Here is a 23,366-nt window from a genome sequence, read left to right as displayed (position 1 = left end):
GGCAACTGTTATCTATTTTCATTTCCCCAGACACAGATTCTAAGTTCTTTGAGGAAAGAGACCCCATCTTAACATTTTTATGTCCCTATAGAACTTAGCACAGTACTTAAAAGTGCTTCATAAGATCTTGATAATCATCACAATGAGGTAGTTCCAGCTCCAATAAAAAGAAAAAAACAGTTGGGGCACCAGGTGACTCAGTTGGTTGAGCATCTCACTTTGGCTCAGGTCATGATCTCATGTTTGTGAGCTCAAGCCCTGCATTGGGCTCTCTGCTGTCAGTGCAGAGCCCTCTTTGGATCCTCTGTCTGTCTGTCTCTCTGCCCCTTGCCCTCTCTTTCTCAGAAATAAATAAATGTTTTTTTTTAAAAAAAAGGAAAAAAACTTGACCTTTCCTTGTCAACTGGGTTATGATTGTAGGAGTTGATGATATCAAACCAATTCTTTATATCAAAAACTTGAGAATTTTGTATATATTTAAATTTTTACTAACTCACTAACTTGATTGCCCAAGTTTTTCAGTCATGGCTGTTCAGTCACAGTGTTCCTTGTGGTTAAGAAAACCATGGCCATGATTTCCTCTACTGTGAAACCTCTGTTTGTCCTCATAGCCACCACTTGTATCCCAGGGCCTGACATACAGTAGATGAATGATTAGTACATTTTGTTAGAGGAATGTAGCCTTGTGCCTGGAAAATAAATATTTACATTAAAAGGCTTGGGGATGTGTGCATAGATTATTATGAAAACAAATATGATAAAACTTTGCTTAAAAAATAGTATGTGATCTTAACAGGAGAAACAGTTTTAGCAAAGTAAGCCTCAAATCATACACTAATCATCTTAGTTGGCTTTGATATCTTGTTTGCCATTGATGTTCTTTCTTTTGGTTAAATTCTTTTACTTGTATTCTTAGGTTAAGACATCCGAATTTTATAGATACTCCCGACAGCTGCGCTATGAAGTTGACCAAGCACTGAATTACTTTCAGAACGTTCACCAGCAGCCTTTGTTGGACATGAAGTCAAGCCGCATCCGTTCTGCCAAACCCCAAACTACAGTATTCCGAGGCATGATTGGACATAGCATGGTTAACAGTAAAATTCTTCTCTTAAAGAAACCAAGAGTCTGGTGGGAACTGGAGGGCCCACAAGTTCCTCTGCGCCCGGATTGCCTTGCTATCGTCAATAACTTTGTGTTCTTGTTGGGCGGGGAAGAACTGGGCCCGGATGGCGAATTCCATGCTTCTTCCAAAGTGTTCAGGTATGACCCCAGGCAAAACTCTTGGCTCCGGATGGCAGACATGTCTGTGCCACGTTCAGAGTTTGCAGTTGGTGTCATTGGAAAGTTTATTTACGCTGTGGCAGGCAGAACCAGAGATGAGACTTTCTATTCAACTGAGAGGTATGACATCACCAATGATAAATGGGAATTTGTGGATCCTTATCCAGTTAACAAATACGGACATGAAGGGACAGTGCTCAATAACAAGTTGTTCATCACCGGTGGAATCACCTCGTCTTCCACCTCCAAACAGGTGTGTGTGTTTGACCCCAGTAAAGAAGGGACCATTGAACAGCGGACCAGGAGAACTCAAGTGGTTACCAACTGTTGGGAGAATAAGAGCAAAATGAATTACGCAAGATGCTTTCACAAGATGATTTCTTACAACGGCAAGCTTTATGTCTTCGGTGGCGTCTGTGTGATCTTGAGAGCCTCTTTTGAGTCTCAGGGATGCCCTTCCACAGAAGTGTACAACCCAGAGACTGATCAGTGGACCATTTTGGCATCCATGCCAATTGGCAGAAGTGGTCATGGTGTGACTGTGCTGGACAAACAGATAATGGTTCTCGGAGGCCTTTGCTACAATGGTCATTACAGCGATTCCATTCTCACTTTTGATCCAGAAGAAAACAAGTGGAAGGAAGACGAGTACCCGCGGATGCCCTGCAAGCTAGATGGTTTACAAGTATGCAACCTGCATTTTCCGGAATATATACTGGACGAGGTCAGACGTTGCAACTAATGACATCTTTCTCCCTTTAAATAAGCCAAACAAAAAATTTGTTTGTGACAGAGTAGTTAATTAAAAAACATAAAGAAAAACCTCACCAGTTTTACTATCAAAGCCATTGGTCTAATATCGTAAAAAATTATTCATTCTGTGCTAGCATCCTTTTTTTTTTCTTTTTAGTGGCCTCAAACTCATGCAATAAGTTAATTCGAAGCGCTAGCTCTTGAAACTACTTCCAGAAGCAGTTTAATAGAGTGATCCACTTATCTGGGAAGTTGATTTTATGCTTTAAACATTTCTTTCAGATGTCAGCGTAGGAGTCATGCCTCTTCTAAGAGAAGACCTGATAAGTGTCACTGGATGTAATTTCGGTTCCTATCTCAATCTGAAATCTTTTGGAACATTTATTTCAGTGTATTTCAGTCTGTTCGACCTTTTGGTTTTATTATTTACGTTAAAACTCTTGACCTTTTTGCATGGCTTTTTGCTGAAAATGCAAAAATATAAATTTTCTACAAAGTTAACTTTTTTATATTCAAAACACTATTTCTAAGCTGCCTTCTCTTCTCTGCATTGTGTTAGCGAAAGCATACCCATACTTGCGTACATCTTAGGAACGTACAAGGCACATCTCCTTTTATGCGTGGTTAGGATTCTATATTTTTAAGCTAGTGCACTTGCACACACGGTTTGCCATACTTGTTGAATTTTAGATGTAACGTCTTTTCATGTACTAACATTTTTAGAAAGTTAAAATAACTGGAGTCCTCATTTGGTATCAAAGTAGCCTATCTTCAGTCCATACTGATTCAGTAATATTTGAGCTCCTTGTATTCCTGAAACATGTATGGATTTCTGAAAACTAACATTTTGTATTTTATTTTCAAAAGTAAACGTTTAGTGTTCCTTATCAACGTATGTCTTCTTTTTGAAAATGTTTTTCTTTGCAGTCTGTTTAACGTTACCCTGTTTTTAGTGAGAATCGGAGTGGTATATGCAGTCCTGGCCCTGCAGCGTGCAAGCACTTTTAAAGAGAATTTAGGTAATACCAGACTCCTAAATAAAGGCCCCCTAAAAGTAAGTGCAACTCCCGTTCTTTACATTCAAGAAGGCTGCTGCATCTGTTGTTGAATGGAAAGTAGCATCTCGTGGAAAATTTGAGTTCATTTTTGACTTAGAGGTAAGAAATAGAATTACAGTCTTACTGGTTATATCTACTTGTTTATTTAGTACAAAATATTTAGTGGCACTGGGGATGTAAGCCCTCAGCCTTTGTTTTATTTACTGAAAGCTACTAGCATGAAGGATAGTAACCTCAAAATTCAGAATGCATCAAAGTTAACTGTTTAAAAGCATTTATAAAAGTGTTGTAGGATTAGCTGTGCACCTTTCAAGTCTTTCAACTCGAAGGAAAAACATGTAGTTGACAAAATTAAGCAAGAATAACCAGGGAGTGGATCATTCAAATTGATGCCATTTTCTCTTGAGTAGAGTCTATATCTGATACAGACTAGATCTACACTGGCAAAACTTGCCAGAGCTTAGGATATTGGTGCAATATTGCAATGCCTTCTTCTATGGCTGTTGTATAAATTTTCTAGTTTCACTTTTTTGGTTTTGTTTTTTGTTTTTTATTTTTTGTTTTTGTTTTTGTTTTTTTTGTTTTGTTTTGTTTTGTTTTGTTTTGTTTTTGCTGCTGCCACCACTGAACACAAAATGGAAGAGTGAAGTCATGATTTTGTTTCCCATGGTAATATGGGTAAAAGTCTTTTTCTACCTTTTAAAAATCATTTTTTAATCATTTTATTTTTGAAAACTAGGAATTAGAGTAGCCATTTAATTCTTTTTCTAATATATTAGTTGGTTTAGTGCTTTGTGTGCTTTCTTGCTTTAAAGAAAATAATGATAATGTCTTCATTATTTTCCTCATTGTTGTCTTTTGCTGGAAAAGACCGAGACAGGGTACCCCTATCAGGCTTTTACACTTTTACACACCAGTGGTGGTTCTTGTTAATTGCTTAGGTATAACTTCATAGTCCTAGTTAGTGTAAGATCTGGGCAAACTGTTGACTATTCTTGGTCTATCATTCTAAAGACACAAGACCAAGATCACAGTTCATGTTTTGGAAAATTTGTGAAATCTTAACTTGAACTAACTGTGGGTTCAGCTTCACACGTGAGACATGTCTGACCTGATGTTAGCTGTAGTCAGTTTTGAGCTTTAAGAATAGTTGGTATTGCTTGGGTTCTGAATGTATGAGAAAATTCATCCGTTTATATGTAGTGCTAATATAGGTTATTTTAAATCCACGATTAACCTACATTCCCTTTTAAAATTACGGTTTCATTGCTGAAAGAGATTTATTTTTCTTATACTAAACTATGGAAAATTTTTCCATAGAATTTTTTTCACGTTTATTTTTTGTGTGCTTCATTTGGAACCATTTTTTGTTTAGATACATTGTATGTGCTCAAGGTAGTGGTTTTTAAAAATTCAGTAAGAAATTGGAAACTACAGTGTAACTGTTGTGATCTTTGTGTGTTAATTTTCACTTTACATTTTAAACGCCAGACTTGACAAAAATAGCTGATCTTCAGTAATTGCATCTTAATTAGAAATGTTTGTTCTGTTCCCTATCTTTGACCTTGAATTTCAGTTTTGACTTTAATCTGCTTAAAGAAAATCCTTGCACTACAGCCATTTCACAAAATTCAAGATTCTCACATTGAAGGTTTTGTATTGGAAGAAGTACTACTGGTTTTTATAAAAGCAAAGCGTAATTAATAGAATTACTAGCTTTTCTTGAGACAACATTCTCTGTGTCCTCATTGCTCTGCTCTGTGTGTGCGTGTTACTCTAATTTGTGAAATATTGACTGAGCCCTTCACTTATCTTTTCTAAAGCAGCACCTTTGGACACCTCATTCTGGGAAGCCTGCTCGAGTCATAGTAAAGGACACACACATTTGTGTGGGGAGAAGTGGTAAAAATGGAGAGTTTTGTCTTAATTACATGAAACTAAGCTTTAAAATATTTTATAACAAATTATTTGAGCTGCATAACCTAAACATGTCAAACGTTCAGTGGGACTATTTTTATATATGTATATGTGGTTGTAGGTCATAACATTTCAGTTTATAATATAAATTGATATTTCAGTTTATAAGCTATCTCTCAGAAAAGACTAGCTCTTTTGAGAATACATAATTTAAAGTTTTAGACTGAAGTAAAACACAACATAGATAATAGTGTAAATTAGCTGTAACTGAGGGCTATATGGCAGTAAAACTGCCAGTGCCATTTTTCTTGTTTGCCTACTATATGTTTTTGATTTTTTTTTTTGTACTCAACATTTTTAGGGATCATACGTTTATTCAATCAGATTAGAGTTGGTTTGGGAATAAATATCTTCTAAAAGAGATTTATCTTCAAAATGAAAGTCCTGAGAAATTAGTTTATCAAGAGTTTATAAAGTCAAATATTCAATAGACACAGACCAGAATAGGTAAGCTCATGCAGTCCTACCCTTGCAGTACATACACCCGTGTGACTTCACTGGTACACGGGCGACGCTGAGAGAATGCCCTCAGCGTGGTTTGTTCCCCCTTCATAATCTGGGATTTTCTTTTTTTACATCTTTGGGAACAGCTACATTAAAAACCTTATTAATCAGTATATCAGTAAGGGTTAGGTGTTTGCTTTCTGAAGGAATGTTCCAGTGAGATAGTCGGAGAGGTTATTTTCTACCTAACTTGTATATGCCCTGTACCTCTTGGGCATACTTTGTCTATAGAAAAATATTTTGACCTTTAGGTACATTTTGGGCCAGTAGTCAAATAATCCTAAGGCCGATTTAAAAATCTTAGAATAATTTAAGGTTTGCCTTTTATACCTGTTTTGAAAGCCTTTACATTTTTGTCAGGTAATTTTTCCCAAGCCGTGAATATAATCTATTCAAACATGTTTATGCTATCCATTCTGTTTTTAAATTGAAAAAAAATGTTAAAAGTGTTTATGAAGAAAAGTTTAAATAAAATATTTTTAATCTTTAAAATCTGTTTATTTCTTATTATTTGCTATCTTTATGCAACCCATCACTTTCCAAGTCACTCACGACCTGATTAACAGCATACATTTTGTTTCCCTTCGGCATGCCAAGGAAGTACCATAAAAACGTGATTTCTCCCACTGCTTTCAGTCACAGATTCAAATGAGTGCATTAGAGTGAAATTATTTACACTTACATGCAATGGAAATTTTATAACGAAGCCAAGTAATTAAAGTTCCACTAACACAGAGTTTTGCAGAATGGAAATACGGAATTGAGAAAGAGCATTTACAAGCCATAAGCCTTAGTGTGGTGATTTTTAGGTTTCCTTTAGCATTTATTTCTGAACTTAGTGGCGAGGCAGAAATGAAGCTGCTGCGTCACAAGCGCTTGGATATCCATAGGCTCCTCCTCTGTGCCTTCTTTAAAATGGACGCCTGAGAAAGGATTCCCTGGGCCCTGGCCTCAAGCCACCTTCCCAGCCTCTTTCTGTTGCTTCGCCCACTTCATTCTGTTGTGATCTTTGTTAGTTTCCAGCTTCTGATTACCTGCCTCCTTTCCCCTTCCCTGCTTGCAAAATCCACTTTCCACCCCAACTCCAATGCTCTCCTCCCTTCCTGAAACCTGTGTTCTCTCTTCCATTGAATTAATTGCCTCTTCAACACTCAGCATATTTGTAGCTCTTGATTTCATTTTGTATAATAGGTGGGTATAATTCTTTCTCCACGACTACATCATAGTTCCCTTGGATGAAAGGACCTTCTTGTATTCCTCTTTGTACCCTCATATCAAGCGTGGTACTTTTTGTGCACAAGTAGGCACTGAGCTAGATGTTGCAGCACGTAACACATTCCGTAAGTTACAGGCAGATGCTATAGGCGTTCAGAAGAGGAAGATAGAGTTCCCCACGGTTTTGTCTGCTTCTCAGTCTACACATTCCCTGCCCGATTGCACCACACCTGTGGCTCCCACAGCTTTTATTCTGAGTTCTGACGCCTGTCAAATCTGTGTACGTCTCAACCCAGAGTTCCAACCGTCTCCTTAACGTCTCACACGTGTTTTATCGGAATTTCAAACCGAACAAGTGCAAGCCTGAATATATTCTCTCCTTCCCAAATACCTGCCCCTCATCCTGAGTTCCCTCTGTTATGTGGCTGGACCATTGTTGAAGTTGGAAACCTGGGAGTGGTCTACCACTGCCTCTCTCCCCTGCCCCCCCCACCCCCAGCATCTTGGTTCATCTAGCCCTCACAATTTTCACCTCTCAGCTGCCCCTCTCCGTCTGTACTGCCCTTGTTCAGATCCTCATTATTCTTGCTGGCCTCCTGGAGCTTGCTTTCTGATCTACCTCCGCAGTCCGTTTTCTACACTGCTGCCAGAGGGATCTTTCAGAAGGTAAATCATCCTGAGGTTCAACAGCCTTTCATAATCTCCCTTCACTCTGAGAGTAAGAGCCAAACTCCCTAGCTAGCCTGCCACACAGAGCCCTTCATCTTTTGCTACCTTTGTACCTGTTCCGTCTTTTATACCCCATACTCTAGCTAGGCAAACTACTTGGAGCTCCCTGAATATACCATGTTTTCTCCAGCCTCTTGGCCTTTGCACATGCTCCTCCCCTCTTCCTTGCCCGGCTGAGCCTTCCTTGGCCTTCAAGAACCAGCCTGGACATCATGGCCTTTGTCAAGTCTTCTTTGACACCTTGGGCCGGGTTAACTGTGCCGTTGGTCTTACCACAGCACCTTGCGGATGCCTGCATGCCGCCACCTCTGACGCTCGGTTATAACTCTTCTCCGACGTGCCCTTAACTGTACTCCTTGAGGGCAAATACTGTGTCTTTATTTACCAAGAGCCTTACTTAAGCCAGGCACATGGGAAGTCCTCCTTAAAGAAACACAGAACCCAGAAACTTGGAAGATTACCATGAAATGCTCCCGGTGAGGACGGGCAGCTGTATTAGCTTGATTGTCCACAGAAATTGACCTCACTGAGGGATTTCCCTCCATTCATTTCCACTACCACCATTCCCATGTCTAGAAGGTTGATGCATCCAGCTGTCATAGTTGTGAACATACTTCTTCCCCTAACATCTCCGTATTTCTTATCCAGGCAGAAAATTTCAAGTAAAACACACCGAAGGGTATTTTGAAGATTGGCAATCCCTTGAAGTGTGGGGGGAAAAAGTTCATTGGTCACAGTGTTGAGAAAACACTACCTATTTTCTTTCCTAGAGAATCTCAACAAACAGCATATTAAAAGGCTCTGGAGAAGTCCTGATGTTGACTCCTTTTGATTTTGTTTAGCTTAATGTAAATCAAATGTTGACCATAGAGCTTTTTTTTTTTTTCTTGGAATGTAGATGATCCTTGAATGCTAAGGAATAAGTGGAAGAAAACAAGTACGGAGGACCACTAATCCAGGTGCTCTGGTCTGCACAGTTGGACTTTCTCCTGCAGATCCCGTTAGTTTCCATGCTGAAGACACTTTGCCAAGGTGACATTACCCTGGGGATTTCATGTCCCAAGGAGGGTCCCACTTTCTCCCTCAAGGAGAAGGATGAATTTGTATAATTTGTACAACTTGTGTGGTTTACAGAGCAGGACTTCCAGAGTGGCCAGTTAAGGAGCTCAGCCGATCCTCTCCCTTAAAAGCAATGGTAAAGTTAAGCAAACTTGTCCAAAAAATGTAGACTCTGGAAATTGACCAAAGGCATACAACAAATCAGAGAAGCATTTATTCAAGATGTGCTGAACCTCTAAGAACAGTGGGAGTCTGGGATGTTTCAGCCAGGGGCTGTTCCCATCTCAGCTCCCCTTCCCCCAGCCATGTGGCACAGAGGTTCTACCAAGCCCTCAGAGGGGCCTCCCTTTATTTGGTATGGACAATCCCATGTCATTGTTGCCAACTCTGCAGCTAGCCTGGGGTCTCAGTAGGGATTGGTTTTGAAGAGTGGCAGAGAGACCAGCCAGAAATTTAACAGACCTTGGGAATGAGACAGCCTACTTTATCCCTGGTGGTCCAGAGAAGGCTGTGTTCACGGACAAGGCTGTGTGCACCTAACGGGAGACTGAAGAGGGCCCTAGCGAGCTACTGGTCCCCGAATGGATGTGAAACCTAGCAAACCCCAAACAAAAGCTGGAATAGGGTTGGAAACTACTCAGAGTTTGAGTGCATTCCCCAGGCCACACACAAATTCATTAGCAAAAGATGGGAGCCTTACTGGCTCAAGGTGTTGAAGTGTGTAGCTTCTGCTTAACCGCTGACTGACCACTAAACTATGCAAACTCGGGCGGTGCCTGGGAATCCAGGCTTAAAAATAAAAAATTTAAAAACCCAAACTGAGCACACATCAATCAATGGCCATACACCGTAGGGGAGGGGAAAGGGTGGGGAAAAGACCACAGAATTCGTCGAGGCAAATCACAAAACACACTACAAACCAAAAAATAGCAAAAACACCACACACAATCCAGAGTTGCTACGATACATTATCTAAAATGTCAAGTTTCCAACAAAAAATTATGGGACATGCAAAGAAACAGGAAAGTGTGACCCAGGAAGATAAGGAGCCGATAGAAAACTATCCCCAAGGGATCAGAGTGTTAATGGAAATCAGTATAATTACAGTTTTGTATCCCGTATTTCACGTAAAATTGTATTACAAATAATTTTACCAGTCATTGAAATTTCTTTGAAATTAATATTTTTAGTGATTGTTTAGTGTTCCATAATATAGTTATACCATAATTGAACTAAACATGCCTCTGTTGTGAGACGTAACTACATTTTTAAACTTCTTTACACACACACACACACGCACACACTGTCCAAATTTAGGATTATTTCCTTAATATAATTTCCTAAAGATGAAGTTTTAAAATGAACCATTTAAAGTCCCTGGCAAGGGGTGCCTGGGTGGCGCAGTCGGTTGAGCGTCCGACTTCAGCCAGGTCACGATCTCGCGGTCCGGGAGTTCGAGCCCTGCGTCAGGCTCTGGGCTGATGGCTCAGAGCCTGGAGCCTGTTTCCGATTCTGTGTCTCCCTCTCTCTCTGCCCCTCCCCCGTTCATGCTCTGTCTCTCTCTGTCCCAAAAATAAATAAACGTTGAAAAAAAATTTTTTTAAATAAATAAAAAAATAAAGTACCTGGCAAATATTACTAGAATAAGCTCCAGGAAAGTTGTACAATATTATACCCACATCAGCAGTGAATATGAGTTTCTTTATTACACCTTGACACCTTGTACTTTAATAAAGAGGAATAAGCAATGTAATAGGTGAACACTGTAGTTTAATTTCAGCTTCTTTGATTATTGTGATTGTTGAGTAATTTTTCACATCTATTTGCTATGTATGTCCTATGACCTTTTTCAATGTCATTTTTTTCACTGGCATTTTGAGATTTTATTACGGATTTGGAAGAATTCCTCATCAACTATGCCTTGCCACACTTGAGCATATTATTCCAAATGATGACTAGGTATCTTTAATTACTGGGGCAATTTAAAAAACTGTACAATCAAATTTCATTAAATGTGAAAAGCAAAACAGAATTTAGAGAAAAGAGATGGGAATTGTACTGATGGAGCAAAATGATTAAGAATCGAATGTATCTGAGAGATAGCAGCTGATAAAGTTAGTGAGAGGCATGGTGTACATTACAGATTTTTAAAAACCCATTCAAAAGTTAACAAATAGCATTCTTAGATCTGGAGTATGAGAGGTTTCTCTGTCATGGAAACATACATTCAGACTTTTACTGAATACCTGCAGTGTGTGCTGGTAGGAGTGGAGTTAGGTGGGAGTGAAAACAAGATCCGCTCTGCTCTCAGTCTGATGGGGAAATAATTAAAAATCACTTAAGGCAAGAAAAGGTGCTAAATAGAGGGAAAAGCAGGCTGCTATCGGAGCTCAAAATTACAATTACTATTGATGAGAATCAGGAAAAGGTTTATGGAGGAACTGGCATTTCTACTTCATTATGGAGATTAAGATTTCTCTAGGTGGGAATATAAAAAAAGGTTCTCAAGAAAGGATGTGCAAAAAAAAGTACAGGAGGTCACATGAGGCAGGAGGTTCTGACCCAGGCATGCACCCAAATCAAATCTATCAGTCTTCAAGTGGATTCTCGTACTGGTAGGAATAAACATAAAACAGCGCCTACAATAGTTGCTGTGAATGAACAAAAAAATGGCTGAAGACTCATTTTAACTCAGTAACAAAATGTTTGACTCTGAGAATTTAAAAAACCCGGACTGGGTGCCTGGCTGGCTCAGTGGGTTAAGCGTGTGACTTCACCTTAGGTCATGCTCTCACAGTTAGTGGGTTCGAGCCCTGCGCCAACAGCTCAGAGCCTGGAGCCTAGAGCCTGCTTCCGATGCCAATGCCGTGTCTCCCTCTCTCTCTGTGCCTCTCTCGGCCCCTCCCCCGCTCGCACTCTGTCTCTTGAAAATAAATACATGTTAAAAACGTTTTTTTTTACAACACCGACCATGGAAGATTTAGACCCCATAAAAATAACACAATAAAACTGTCAATAGCAAAACTTTATACAATTACATTTGTAGCCTTAAGTTGGGGTCCCTGGAAGCTGACTTCTAGAGGAGAATCAGAGTATAAGTAATTAAGAGGTCATTTCAGAAAGCATCAGTAGGGTGGGGGAATTAAGACAGATGAGGATGAGCCAGTAAAGGGCACATCATCAAGCAGCTTTCGACCAGAGGTAACTGGCTTCTATACCGCCCCCCCGCCCCCCCCAACACCCCAGGGAACTAGGAAAAACCATGTAGAACATAGCTAAGAGTCATCCCCCCAGAGGACATGGAAGCTGGGGTGTTTACCCTCCAACTTACCTCTGTCATTGGCTGAGGATTGTCCCCGGGGCACATCAGCTCCCCAGCACTTCTGGCCTGGCTGGGGTGTCGGGCTCCAAGAACGCCCGCTGGTGGGGGGTCGCAGGTGTTCGCACTCAGAAGCCAACCACTGTTCCTGTGTACTGAAGGGTGGGTGCCAAGGGGGCCTGGGGGGGGGGGTCACTACTAACTGCTACATTTGTGAGCGATTCAAAACACTTGGAAGAACCACATTTTCTTGGGGCGCCCGGGTGGCTCAGTGGGTGAAGCATCCCGACTCTTGACTTTGGCTCAGGTCATGATCTCCGGTAGGAGAGTTGGGAGCCCCTCTTAGGTCTCCACACTCACAGCCTGCTTGGGATTCTCTCTCTCCCTTTCTGTCCTTCCCCAGCTTGCACCCGTTCTCCCTCTCTCTCTCTCTCTCTCAAAATAAATACAGAAACTTAAAAAACTCACATTTTCTTAAAAAAAATTTTTTAATGTTTATTTTTGAGAGGGATAGAGAGAGAGAGAGAGAGAGAGAGTGGAGGAGGGGCAGAGAGAGAGGGAGACACAGACTCCGAAGCAGGCTCCAGGTTCCGAGCTGTCAGCACAGAGCCCGACGTGAGCCTCGAACCCACAAACCGTGAGATCATGACCTGAGCCGAAGTGGGACGCTCAACCGATTGAGCCACCCAGGCGCCCCAAAACTCACATTTTCTTGACAAAATTTAGGCCCACAAAATTCACAACATGGGAAACTGGCAGACCTAATTGCCACAGAAGTAAACTCACTTGAAAGAGGTTAAAATGTAAAAATTTTGATTTAGACTAGTTTTCAAACAAATCACAGTGACATTTTTATGAATAAGAATTTTCCAGATGAAAATAATTTCATTAACATAAAAGCAAATAAAAAACACTAGAAATGTTTTATCTGCATTAGGTAGAAAATTGATATTAAGGAATTAAAGTGATTTGAGATTGCTTGGGAAAAGATGTTCTTCATAAAATTTCTTCAATGTTGGCGCGATTCTGATTAGAATGTTTGTACTAACAAACATGGAGTCACGGTGTCCTCGGGCTCAAAACAAGCGGAGGATCGAAACATCCTGTTCTTGAGTTGCTAGAGGCCAAAAACTGAAGAGGATTTGTGCCAGGGGAAATTGCACGGGTAAATGCAGAGTGGAAAAGCATATGGAATGCTTTGGGAATGATGAATTCCTTACTGACAGAGCTATGGGAGCAGATGTGAAGCAAAAAAAAAAAATTATATTCATGAATATTCTGTAGATCTGCAGATTTCTTTGTTGAAGGAGGAGAAGAGAAAAATTGGATCTACAGTCCACCAGTAAACTCCTCACAGCTTTCCATTAAAACATCCCATGTCCTCATAGAAAAATAATAAAAATCCATTAAAATAATGAGAGTTTGACAGACAACATAATATAAAATTGTGAACGGCCTTGAAAATAATTGTAAGGCAAACAGAGTTTGAGAAAAAGGGACACATACTTCACTGAATGGAGCACTCGGGATTCCTTTCATGAAAGAGAGCAACTGGGGATAGATGAAAACAAACAAAAAGGTACATTGTCCTTGCTACACCTATTGTGTCCTGACGCAGAAATTGGGGCCTTTACTCGCCAGAAGACTGCGCATTCATAGCTCTTGATCCCAAGGAACTATACTGTCAGGCAGGAATTCTTGTTCCTGAGTTTTGCCCCTTGTCTGGAAACCCCTCTGTGTCCTCTGCCCACCTCGAGTCCCCATCCTCTCTGTCCCCTCTTGTCCCCCAGTCCCCCACAACCTCCAGTCTACCCACTGCATTTTTACATTTTTACATTGAAACAGAACAACCTTGGGGAATTTTTTTGTTATTTATTTTTTTAACGTTCATCTGTTTTTGAAAGAGTCAGAGTGTGAGCGGGGGAGGGGAAGACACACACACACACACACACAGAATCTGAAGCAGGTTCTGGGCTCCGAGCTGTCAGCACAGAGCTCAACGCGGGGCTTGAACTCAGGAACCTCAAGATCATGACCTGAGCCAAAGTTGGACGCCCCACCGACTGAGCCAGGCACCCCGAAACAGAACAACCTGGTTAATCAACTAGGTAGGAAGTAAGGGCAGACTGGCCGTGGCATAAAACGTATCCTCCCCCATTACTCACTCACTGTAGGTGACCACAGACATAGGAAGAACCGTTTCGCTTATTGTCATTGGGTTCCAGTACCACAGACGGAGACAATAAGAGGAAGGTGATAACCACAGGAGAACAAGGAGGTACAAAAAGGGAAGGCCTGTTAGAAGCTGGAACGTGGACAGGAGGCCATGCCCATCAACTAACCCACTTTGCAGCTGCAGATATCAAGGGGTTGGAAACTCTACCCAAACGCATACAAGCGGGGACTAAAGGCAACCCGCACATTCTATTGACACACTAAGTCTGGAAGGGTCTTAGATCTACAACCAAAGACAATGGGATAAAAGAAACAGTTGGAAGACTCAAAGAAAGGAAATACTTGTGGAAAATTATTGGCTTTCAGAGACAGAAGAAAAAAATCAAACTATTTGGCCTCTTCAAAAGATCGCAAATAACCATAACTTCTGTGCGTGAGAAGCAAAAGGTCATAGGTAGACGAAGAGCAAAAGTTGACAAAGTAGTTGACTCAAAGAAGACTGTAAGAAAATTCGTAAGGCATCAACAAAATTAAAAGCCATATACAGTCAGTAAGGAATAGAAAGGCTGACGTGAAAAACATCCTTGAGATACTTTCCCAGAATGCAGGTGAAAATGACAGAGACGTTCCGTTCTTCACCACACGCTTCGTGAGCACCTACTAGGTGCCAGTTACATCCAGGTACTGGACCCAAAGACCCTCACGTTCTTTGTCATCAGAGTGGGAGAGGCAGCATTTGAACACAAATTAACATATAACTGCAAATTATGGTGGTTGCCACAACTAAAAACTGGCACTATGAAGATTGCCTGGGAGAAGCTAGTTCTGATTGGGGGGTTAGGGAGTGTCTCTCTAAAGAAGGAGTAGATTAAAAAAAAAGAAGGAGTAGATAGCTGGAGATACAAAGGATGAGTAAGAGAGGACGAAACAATAGAAAATGGGCAGGGGTCTGTAGCCTTGCAGCAGAAAAGCATGTGGGGCAGCAGAGAGACTGAAAGGGGACCGGGGCACCTGGCTGAGGAGAGGAAGGCGGGGAATGTGGTGCAAGGTGTGGCGGACAAATACGAGGGCCACATCACACAAGGCCACCGAGGCTGGGTGAGAAGTCTGTATTTTACTCCAAGGGAAAAGGGAAATCATCGAAGGGCTCTAAGTAGGTGGCGGATGTGATTTATGTTTTCAGAGGTCCTCTGGTCCCTAGAAAGGGGGCAGCATAAAATCGGAAAGCTCACCGAAGCAGGCAGGGCCGTGTAAAGGGTGATGGCAACTTGGACGACGGTGGTGGCTGACACCGCAGGCAGAGAAGAGAATGGCATTCGGACAGGCTCTGGAGATTACAGCTGGCAGAACCTGGCAGTGAATTGGTCATACGAGGTAACGGAGAAGAGATGGCGCCCAAACGACTCCTGGGTCCCTCTTGAACACAGGGCGTGTGATGATGCTCTTAGCTCTGGTGGGAAAGACAGGAGAGCGGTTGGGGAAGGGGTAGCAGGAGCGCAGGTCCCGGCCCATCAGGGCTCAGAAGTCTGTGAGGTGTTCAAGAGTGAAGAAGTCAAAAATGTCACCAGATATGCCAATCTAGATGAAACAGAGAAGGAAGTTTCAGGACTCTCCAGGACTGGAGAGATATATCGGCCAACCATCTGCCATGACAGATAGTACTTAATCGTTTTGACTCCGTGTCCCTTTTCCTTATGGAAATATTCAAAGAGGTAGGCAAAATAGTACGCTGAATCTTTACCCTTCATAGTACAAATAATATTTTGCCATGAGAATGCTAAGTGTCCTCAAGAGAATGAGAAAGATTCCAATTCCCACCGACTGCTCCAGCCTGAGCTTCCTCCTCTGAAAAATGAGAATATTTCAGCCCACCTCAGGGAGTTCTGGTGACAATAAAAGAGATGAATGATGTCAACGGTGTGTGGTAACCAATGTTAAACATTAATATTGTAAAAAAAAAACCCCATTAATATTGTTATTGTTGAGTGGGCAATATTGATCCAAAGTGCATCAAAGTTCGTGAGTGGAAGCTCAGGGGAGAGTATTGAGATCAGGGAGCTCTTATGGAGAGAAGAACGAACAAAACAGAAGCTGCGGACACAACTCTGGCAAGTTTGGGGTTCTCTGAGAGGTGAAGGGAGCCGAGGACACGGCAGGAATGTGACGGAGTAAAATTAAGGTTCCAATGAAGTGTGAATTGTGCACGTAAGACTCAGGCGATGGGCAACGGTGTCCCCAGTTTATGGTCATGAAACTTCACATGAAAATGCAGTAAGAAGTAGTCAGAGCCTGACATGATCTGGTCCGGTGAGGAGTTGGGAAGGTTTTCCCCGTAAAGAAAGACCCCGTGAGTAGCCAGAAAACAAACGGATTATGAATAAAAGGGTTACCGAGTCCCGTGCTCTGGAGCACAGCCTCTGCAACTTTAAGGCGCACACAACCCCCACCCCGCACCCCCCCCCAGCCCCCACCGCCGGGGGCGTCGTGAACGTGCTGTTCCGTCGCAGCGGGGCCAGGACCTCCCGGAGGCTCTGCATTTCCAGCAAGCCCCTAGGCCGGGCCTCTGGGCTGAGCAGCGGGGGTTCCTGGGATCGCCCGCGCGGTCGGTGGCTCCTCGCGCTGACCGCTCAAGTGTGTCGGTGAGAAGTCGTGTGCCGCTGCCAGAAGGACAGTGGGCCGGGTGAGGGGCAGAAACTCATTCCCTAAGCGGCCGGGCCGGGGGCGGCCGGTCCCTTGTAGGCCCTTCCAGGGCCTCAGGGCCCAGGAGGCTGGGAGGAAGCCCTCCGGAGATCAACACCGGCACCCACGTCCCCGCCCCCGGGAACTCAACGTTCGGAGGTGGGGAGAGATGGTAGAGACGGGGAACACAGACCATCGCCCACAGACAGGTGCTCGCCGCTCCTAGCCAAGAGACGCAGTAACGAAAGCTCGCAGTAACGAAAGCTCGTCGGGGAACCCAGGTTTTCCTAAGCTTGGGGAAGATCTCTCTCTCTCTCTCTCTCTCTCTCTCTGTGCAGACTGAAAGAGCTCCCCGCACTTCGGGGAAAATCACCTACCCACGCACAGACACAGTTGGCAACAATCTGTAACCACAACTTGCAACTACAAAAAGCCCCACAACCACTGAGGCGGGAGGAAACCGTCGTTCGCTGAGGGCTCAGCCCGTGTTCTGCACGCTACTCGCGGCTCTACTGAATTCTCTCCCCTAAACCTCACGGCTTCCAACCAAGCCGCGCGCGGTGCCCGCCTTGACGTCGACTGACCTCGGGAACCCTGAGCGAGTCTGGCGGGAGCCCTGTGCGCTCCAGCCGCCTCCGCTGTCCTCCAGCCCTTGCCGGAGCAGACGGGCGCCTCTGGGCTCCCCGCGGCCCAGTCACCCTGGACGAGAGTGTGTCTTCCGGTCTCGCCGCGGAACCGCTCGGTCGGTTGTCTCTCTGCCGCGTGCGTGCCCTCGGGTCGGTGGCGGAGGCCGAGAGGCCGGAGTGAGATGACTGGCCAGAGGCTGAGGCCGCTACGGTTAGAAGCCCTGGCAGAACGAAAAGGTCGGAGTGAGGGAAAACGAGCCGATGGAAGGGAGGAAGGATGGCTTGGCCAGCAAGTGCAAAGGGCCCAAGGCGGGGAGGCCTAGGACTTGCCCCGCTTTACACACGATGGGGGCAAGGACTGCAGAGGTCAAGTAACTTGCCCAGAGTCACACATCCAGAGCTCTCCACCGCTAGGCTAGAAGGCAACAAAGTCAGTTTGATGTCAGGCTTCTCTGCAACATCAGTCTGCGGAAGAAAATGGACCAACAGCTAGGGTTTTTAGAGAACAGGGTTATACCGGAGGATTCCTACGGGTGGCCAAATGGTCTTGCGCAGTAATGGCTGGCAAATACTAAGCACACACTGGCAGGCACTCTTCTAAGTGCTTTGTATATATTGACTCAATTCACTCCACCAACCCCTGTCATTTTACAGAGGAGAGAGCTGAGAGTTTAGGTAACTTATCTAAGAGCCAGGATGGGGCCCAGGCAGTCGGGGCGTCTGCGCCCCTGCTATGAACTGCTCTTCCCTACTGCCAGGGTTCAAATGTGTATCATCAACACCCACTTCCTGAAAAAATTTAATACACACCATAATAACAAGAGATTAAAAAATAGTTCAAAACTGAGAAAATTGTGTGAAAATGACAGTTTTTAAAAGTCTAAATGATTACTCTGTATCAAAATCTAACATTTTAGTAACAAAGACAAGAGGGAGGAGGGGCGCCTGGGTGGCACAGTCGGTTAAGCGTCCGACTTCAGCCAGGTCACGATCTCGCGGTCCGTGAGTTCGAGCCCCGCGTCAGGCTCTGGGCTGATGGCTCGGAGCCTGGAGCTGTTTCCAATTCTGTGTCTCCCTCTCTCTCTGCCCCTCCCCCGTTCGTGCTCTGTCTCTCTCTGTCCCAAAAATAAAATTAAAAAAAGTTGAAAAATAAATTAAAAAAAAAAAAAAAGAGGGAGGAGAGTAAGAGTGAGCTCAACTTGGCCAAATCAGGAGGAATGAAAAGATGACCATTTTGGGGCACCTGGGGGGCTCAGTCAGTTAAACGTCCAAGTCGTCATTTCGGTTCAGGTCGTGATGTCACGGGGGTGAGGTGGACCTCTGTGCTGGGTGCGGAGCCTGCTTAAGATTCTCTTTCCCTCTCCCTCCCCCTCTACTCATCCCCCGAGCACACACTGCCATTTCGCTTAAAAAATACGGATAATTTAAGAAATACAGGCCACAGAATGCTTTTTCAAACTGTTGTCCCATGTCAATATTTTATTTAGCAGTTTTCCAAATACAGCTGGTGCCATAAACTCCTCTAAAGGAAAACAATAAAGTTTTTGTCTTTTTTTAAGGGTAGATGGTAAGGGTTTTTTTTTTTTGTTTTTTGTTTTTTGGTAATATGGACTCATAGATTTACCCTTATGTCATGTGTTTCAAACCACTGCAATTATGTTTACTGATGCTCTAATTATCCCAACTGGGCAGGGGGTACTTTGAGTCCTTTTGCCATGTCTTCGTGTCTCTGATAGATTTATTGCCATCAAAACATCTTGTATGTGTTCTTCCCCAGACCCACAGAATGCTTAAAGCCCATACCTACCAGTCCTAATAGGAGTGTATGTGCCTTCCAAAGCAATGAAGTAGATAAAAACAAAGAAAATACTCATGAGAGAGAAACAAATCATAAAACAAAGGAAATGGCAAAGAAGCATTTAAAAACAGCATAGAAGAAGATGAAACGTAATATACTAAATATATTCATTATAATGATAAATATCAATGGAACCTACTTTTATATTTAAAAATAAAATTTCCCACACTGGATTTTTAAAAATCAGTTCTATGTTAATTTAAAAAATCACACAACTGCACAAAAAAGATCAGTGTAAGAGAATGGGAAAAATACAAGAAGCAGACACAAATAAAGGAAAACAAAGGATCAAAATACTTAAATTAGTAGAATTTGAGACAAAAAACTAAGCAAAATGGCATGAAATGTATACAATCAAAATATGAAGGACAGAGATTCACTCACTTACTGATAAAAATCAATGTCTTATTTAAAAGCTTCCTGGAAAAAAGACATGTATATGTACTAGACAATATGACTTTTTTCCTAGTGCCCATGGGACACTTACAAAACTTGAATATATATGTGCACTAACAGTGGCACTTAACCGGGGTTCAACTGCTGAAGAATACGCGCAGGTCCCAAAATGACAAAGCCTACAAAGGTACAGTTTATTACAGGGAAAAGACATGCTATGGCAAAAGCCTGAACGTCAGAATATACATCACAGCCTATGGCTCACAGTAGGGGTCTGCCGCAGCCAGGTGCAGGTTCCTAACGTCCCCTTTCTGTAAGGGCCAGGCCAGATGTCTCCTGGATTGGGAACCACTGACGTGTGCACAGAACCCTTCAGACCCAGGCAGACTAAAATGAAGTATCTGCTGACGTTGTGTATTCTATGCTGGTCACCAAGGCACATTCTGGCTGCAGAACGAGCAGAGCCCTGGGGTGGGGGCTGGGGAGGATCACTCCAAGACCAGGTGCAAGTCTTCAATCTCATTGTTATTAATAAACAATGACGACGAGCTGTGTCAGGCTGCTCTGAAACTCTTTGGACTCATGGTTACAGAGACAGTCTACATCATTGTTTCGTGCTTTGACCAGGAGTCGTGTCAAGCAGGAGCTTTAATTTAAGCAAACAGCTCAGGTTAATTACAGAACTGCTGTGATTAACCTTTACAGCACAGTAGCAAAACACTAAATGTATCTCAATAATTTGCAACATGCTGAAACCATACAAACCCTATTTTGGGGCCATAATTCAAAAAATGAATAAATGTGATGAATACAAAGTAATCAAAATGCTGATTAAAACCAGGTACTTTTCAAAGAATGCAAGTCTGATGGAAATTCATAAGAATGTTGATATCAAGGGTCAGCAAGGATCTAGGGGAACTAGGCCTCTTCAATCACTGCTCCTGGAAACATACATTAGTAGAACTTTCCCTGGTATGTCATGGAAATCTGTATCTTAAAAAGGTACATTCTCTTGACCCAGAAGTCACATATTTGGCATTTCATCCTGAGCAAATAATTGAGGATATGGGCACACTTGGATGTTTATCACAGCGCAGTGGATAATAGCAGAATATTGGCAACGATCAAAACCTCCAGAAAAATGGGCCTGCTTAAGTTATATCCATATATCATTCAAAATAATTTTGTAGAGGTCTATTTGTGGCAGGCTATGTTAGATGCATGTGTAAATTCCTTTGTATCTTTTCTATACTAACAGAACCCAGATACTATTCACGGGAACAATGTTCACTGCTCCAGGCACAAAATCATGAAAATTCAGTCCCCACCTTCCCAGCTTCCCTCTTACCTGGCAGTGACCATGTGATACGTTTCTGGTCAATGAAATGTAAGGAGAAGTCTACTACGGGCTTTGAGAAAGTTTTTTTTGCTTTCCTAATGAAAGAGAAAGATGATGTTGATGCCAAAAATCATCTACTGCAGACTTTATATTAAGTGAGATTAAGTAGCTATTTGTTAAGCAAGAGTTGGTTGGATTTTCTGTTATTTGGAGCCCCAAGTGTCCCTCGCTGGGGTGGACATTATGATGCTCTTCCCCAGATCCCCCTTGGGGACTTCCAGATTCTGAGAGTGCTGCAGGCTGACAATCGTCATCTGTCTGGTGTCTCTAGGAATTGCATGCAGTAGAAGTTGGCTGCCTTGCCTTCCCAGGGACAGCCCACATCAAACTCCACAGGAGTAAGAAGGCCCAGCCTTCTTTCTTCAGTTTGGGATAAGGCTGCAGGGCCCCTTCCAGATTCAGAGCTGAAGCCTTGGGACTGATAACTGCATCATTGCCTAACGTCCCCCCGAACCGACTTAACTCCTTCCCTGGTGGTGTTGATCTTAAAAATACTCCTTAATAAACTTCCTGCACTCAAGTCTCTGTCTCAGAGTCTGTTTCCTGCACCCAGAGCATCAGTGACACATTTATTTACATAAACAGTTGTTCAAAATATGTTGCTAAATGACAACAGGTTAGAAAGCACTATGCATGGTGTTTTCTTATTATACAAATCATACATCTGCATAGGAAAATTTTCTTTTTTTTTTTTTTTTTTTTTTTTTTTTTTAATCTAAAATTCTTTAATTTTTGTATACCAGGTTCATAAAGAATATCTCATAAGAAAGAACAACCATAGCGAAGGTTTATTTTTAAATAAATTATTATGGGATTTGTTCATGGATACATAGTATGTGTGTACATGAATATTCTGATTATTTTTCAATTTAAGCATCTTGTGATATATAAATCTATGTGGTACAACAGTTTAATCAGCACATCCTGGTTGCTTTATTTAGTTTTTCACGTTAAAGACAAGACCGAAATCAAAACCTTTGAACTTATACTTTTCAACCTCAAAGAATAGCTATAATTCTAAAATAGCATCAATACAGCCAATATTATTCTTCTGAATATTAATGAGCTATACTGAAACAAGGTAAAATATAAATACCTTGCTTTGTACTTAATTTGAAGTGTTGCCACTAAAATCAATTACAGATGTTTATTCTGAAAGACATTACTATGAAGGTTGCAGACTCCAATGCTGATAATGGTTTCAGAACTAAATTTACAGAATACCCAAACAACAGGTTGCACTGTAGACCTGTAGACAGTTTTAAAATACTCATCAGCAACAATTTTTTAAAGATATAGAAGGCTACTGTTTTCATATAAATTGGGAGTTTTAAAAGCATCTCCCTTTAGTGCTTTCAACTGTCACGTGGCAATAAACCAAAGACCCAAATAACTTCAAATGATCACAGATACTATTCAGGCAAGAATTCTCAGATGTCAGTACTTTTAATGTTGTGTACATCAAATTATAGTAAAAAGAGGACTATAAACAAGATGCAGCCCCTCTATTTTCATGAACAGCACAGAGATTACAGTAAACCCAGTTTATATTCCACCATCAAGTGTGGCTCTCCCATTAGTTCACTTTGTGACGGGTCATTAAGAATATCTTCAAATCCAATAGTCTCATCATTACCCCTCAAAATATCCAGTGAAAGGTTTGAGCTTGGAAGAAATGGAAGACGCTGAGCCTGCTGCACTGCCTTGAATTCCATTTGTAATTTGAGTGGAGCAAACAGACCCTGGATGTTTCTCAGTGTGGAAAAATTCATTTTATCTTGGTTGAGCTGGAAATTTTTTTCTGATAATTCAAGAGGATGACTAGGCAAAAGTTCATTTTTCACACAAGGAAGGCCTTTTCGAAGAAGATCATGACTCTCAAAAGGTCCACTTGCTGAAAGTTCAGTAACTGGAAAACTGTCCTTCAGCTGAGATCCAAGTCCTCTGGCATTCATCTTCAACTTGCTCAGTGAACAGCCTCTCAGCCCCGTTACCGTCAGCCGGCCCCCAGGAAAATTTTCTGCAAAGGAAAACACTAATATTTTAACAGTAGGACTTGTGTTTGCAACAATATGCTGGCTAGATGTTTGGAGAAACTTCCTTCTAGTTCAGAAAACAGTAAATGCCAAAGAAAGGAGTTTTAATATTTCAGTCTGTAGAGTAGTGGTGGGAAAGTAAAGGAATTCCTGGGAGGGGGGTGGGGCAGAAATGATAGGAAAGCACAAGTCCACAAGACCTACAGATCATATTTTCTCTGGAAGCATCTGCTGATTCATGGTAGTCTAGAGCCAGGTTCTGACAAGCTATCACTGTGGGAGATAGTCGACAAATCACA

General features: G+C 42.3%; 2 protein-coding genes across 2 annotated transcripts in view; one reads left to right on the top strand and one right to left on the bottom strand.

Moving 5' to 3' along the window:
- The window catches only part of KLHL15 (kelch like family member 15), a 36,551-nt gene extending 30,480 nt beyond the window's left edge, over nt 1-6,071 (top strand). The window contains exon 3 of the mRNA XM_043570524.1: nt 917-6,071. Coding sequence (XP_043426459.1) covers nt 917-2,026 — 1,110 coding nt within the window. The 3' untranslated portion in view covers nt 2,027-6,071. The remainder of the gene's footprint in view (nt 1-916) is intronic.
- A 15,733-nt stretch (nt 6,072-21,804) lies between these two features.
- LOC122477223 (proteasome maturation protein) lies at nt 21,805-23,034 on the bottom strand. Its single transcript, XM_043570094.1, has one exon. The coding sequence runs from the start codon at nt 22,984-22,986 to the stop codon at nt 22,561-22,563; it is 426 nt and encodes a 141-aa protein (XP_043426029.1). The 5' UTR covers nt 22,987-23,034; the 3' UTR covers nt 21,805-22,560.
- Nucleotides 23,035-23,366: the final 332 nt, after the last annotated feature.

Source organism: Prionailurus bengalensis, chromosome X, assembly GCF_016509475.1.
Source record: "Prionailurus bengalensis isolate Pbe53 chromosome X, Fcat_Pben_1.1_paternal_pri, whole genome shotgun sequence".
NCBI lineage: Eukaryota > Metazoa > Chordata > Mammalia > Carnivora > Felidae > Prionailurus > Prionailurus bengalensis.
Note: the sequence above shows the minus strand (reverse complement) of the source record. Positions and strands in the feature narration are given on the sequence as shown.

Bases quoted from the DNA above. Each gene is read 5' to 3' on its own strand.
- LOC122477223 (XM_043570094.1), bottom strand. From the start codon at position 22,986: ATGAATGCCAGAGGACTTGGATCTCAGCTGAAGGACAGTTTTCCAGTT.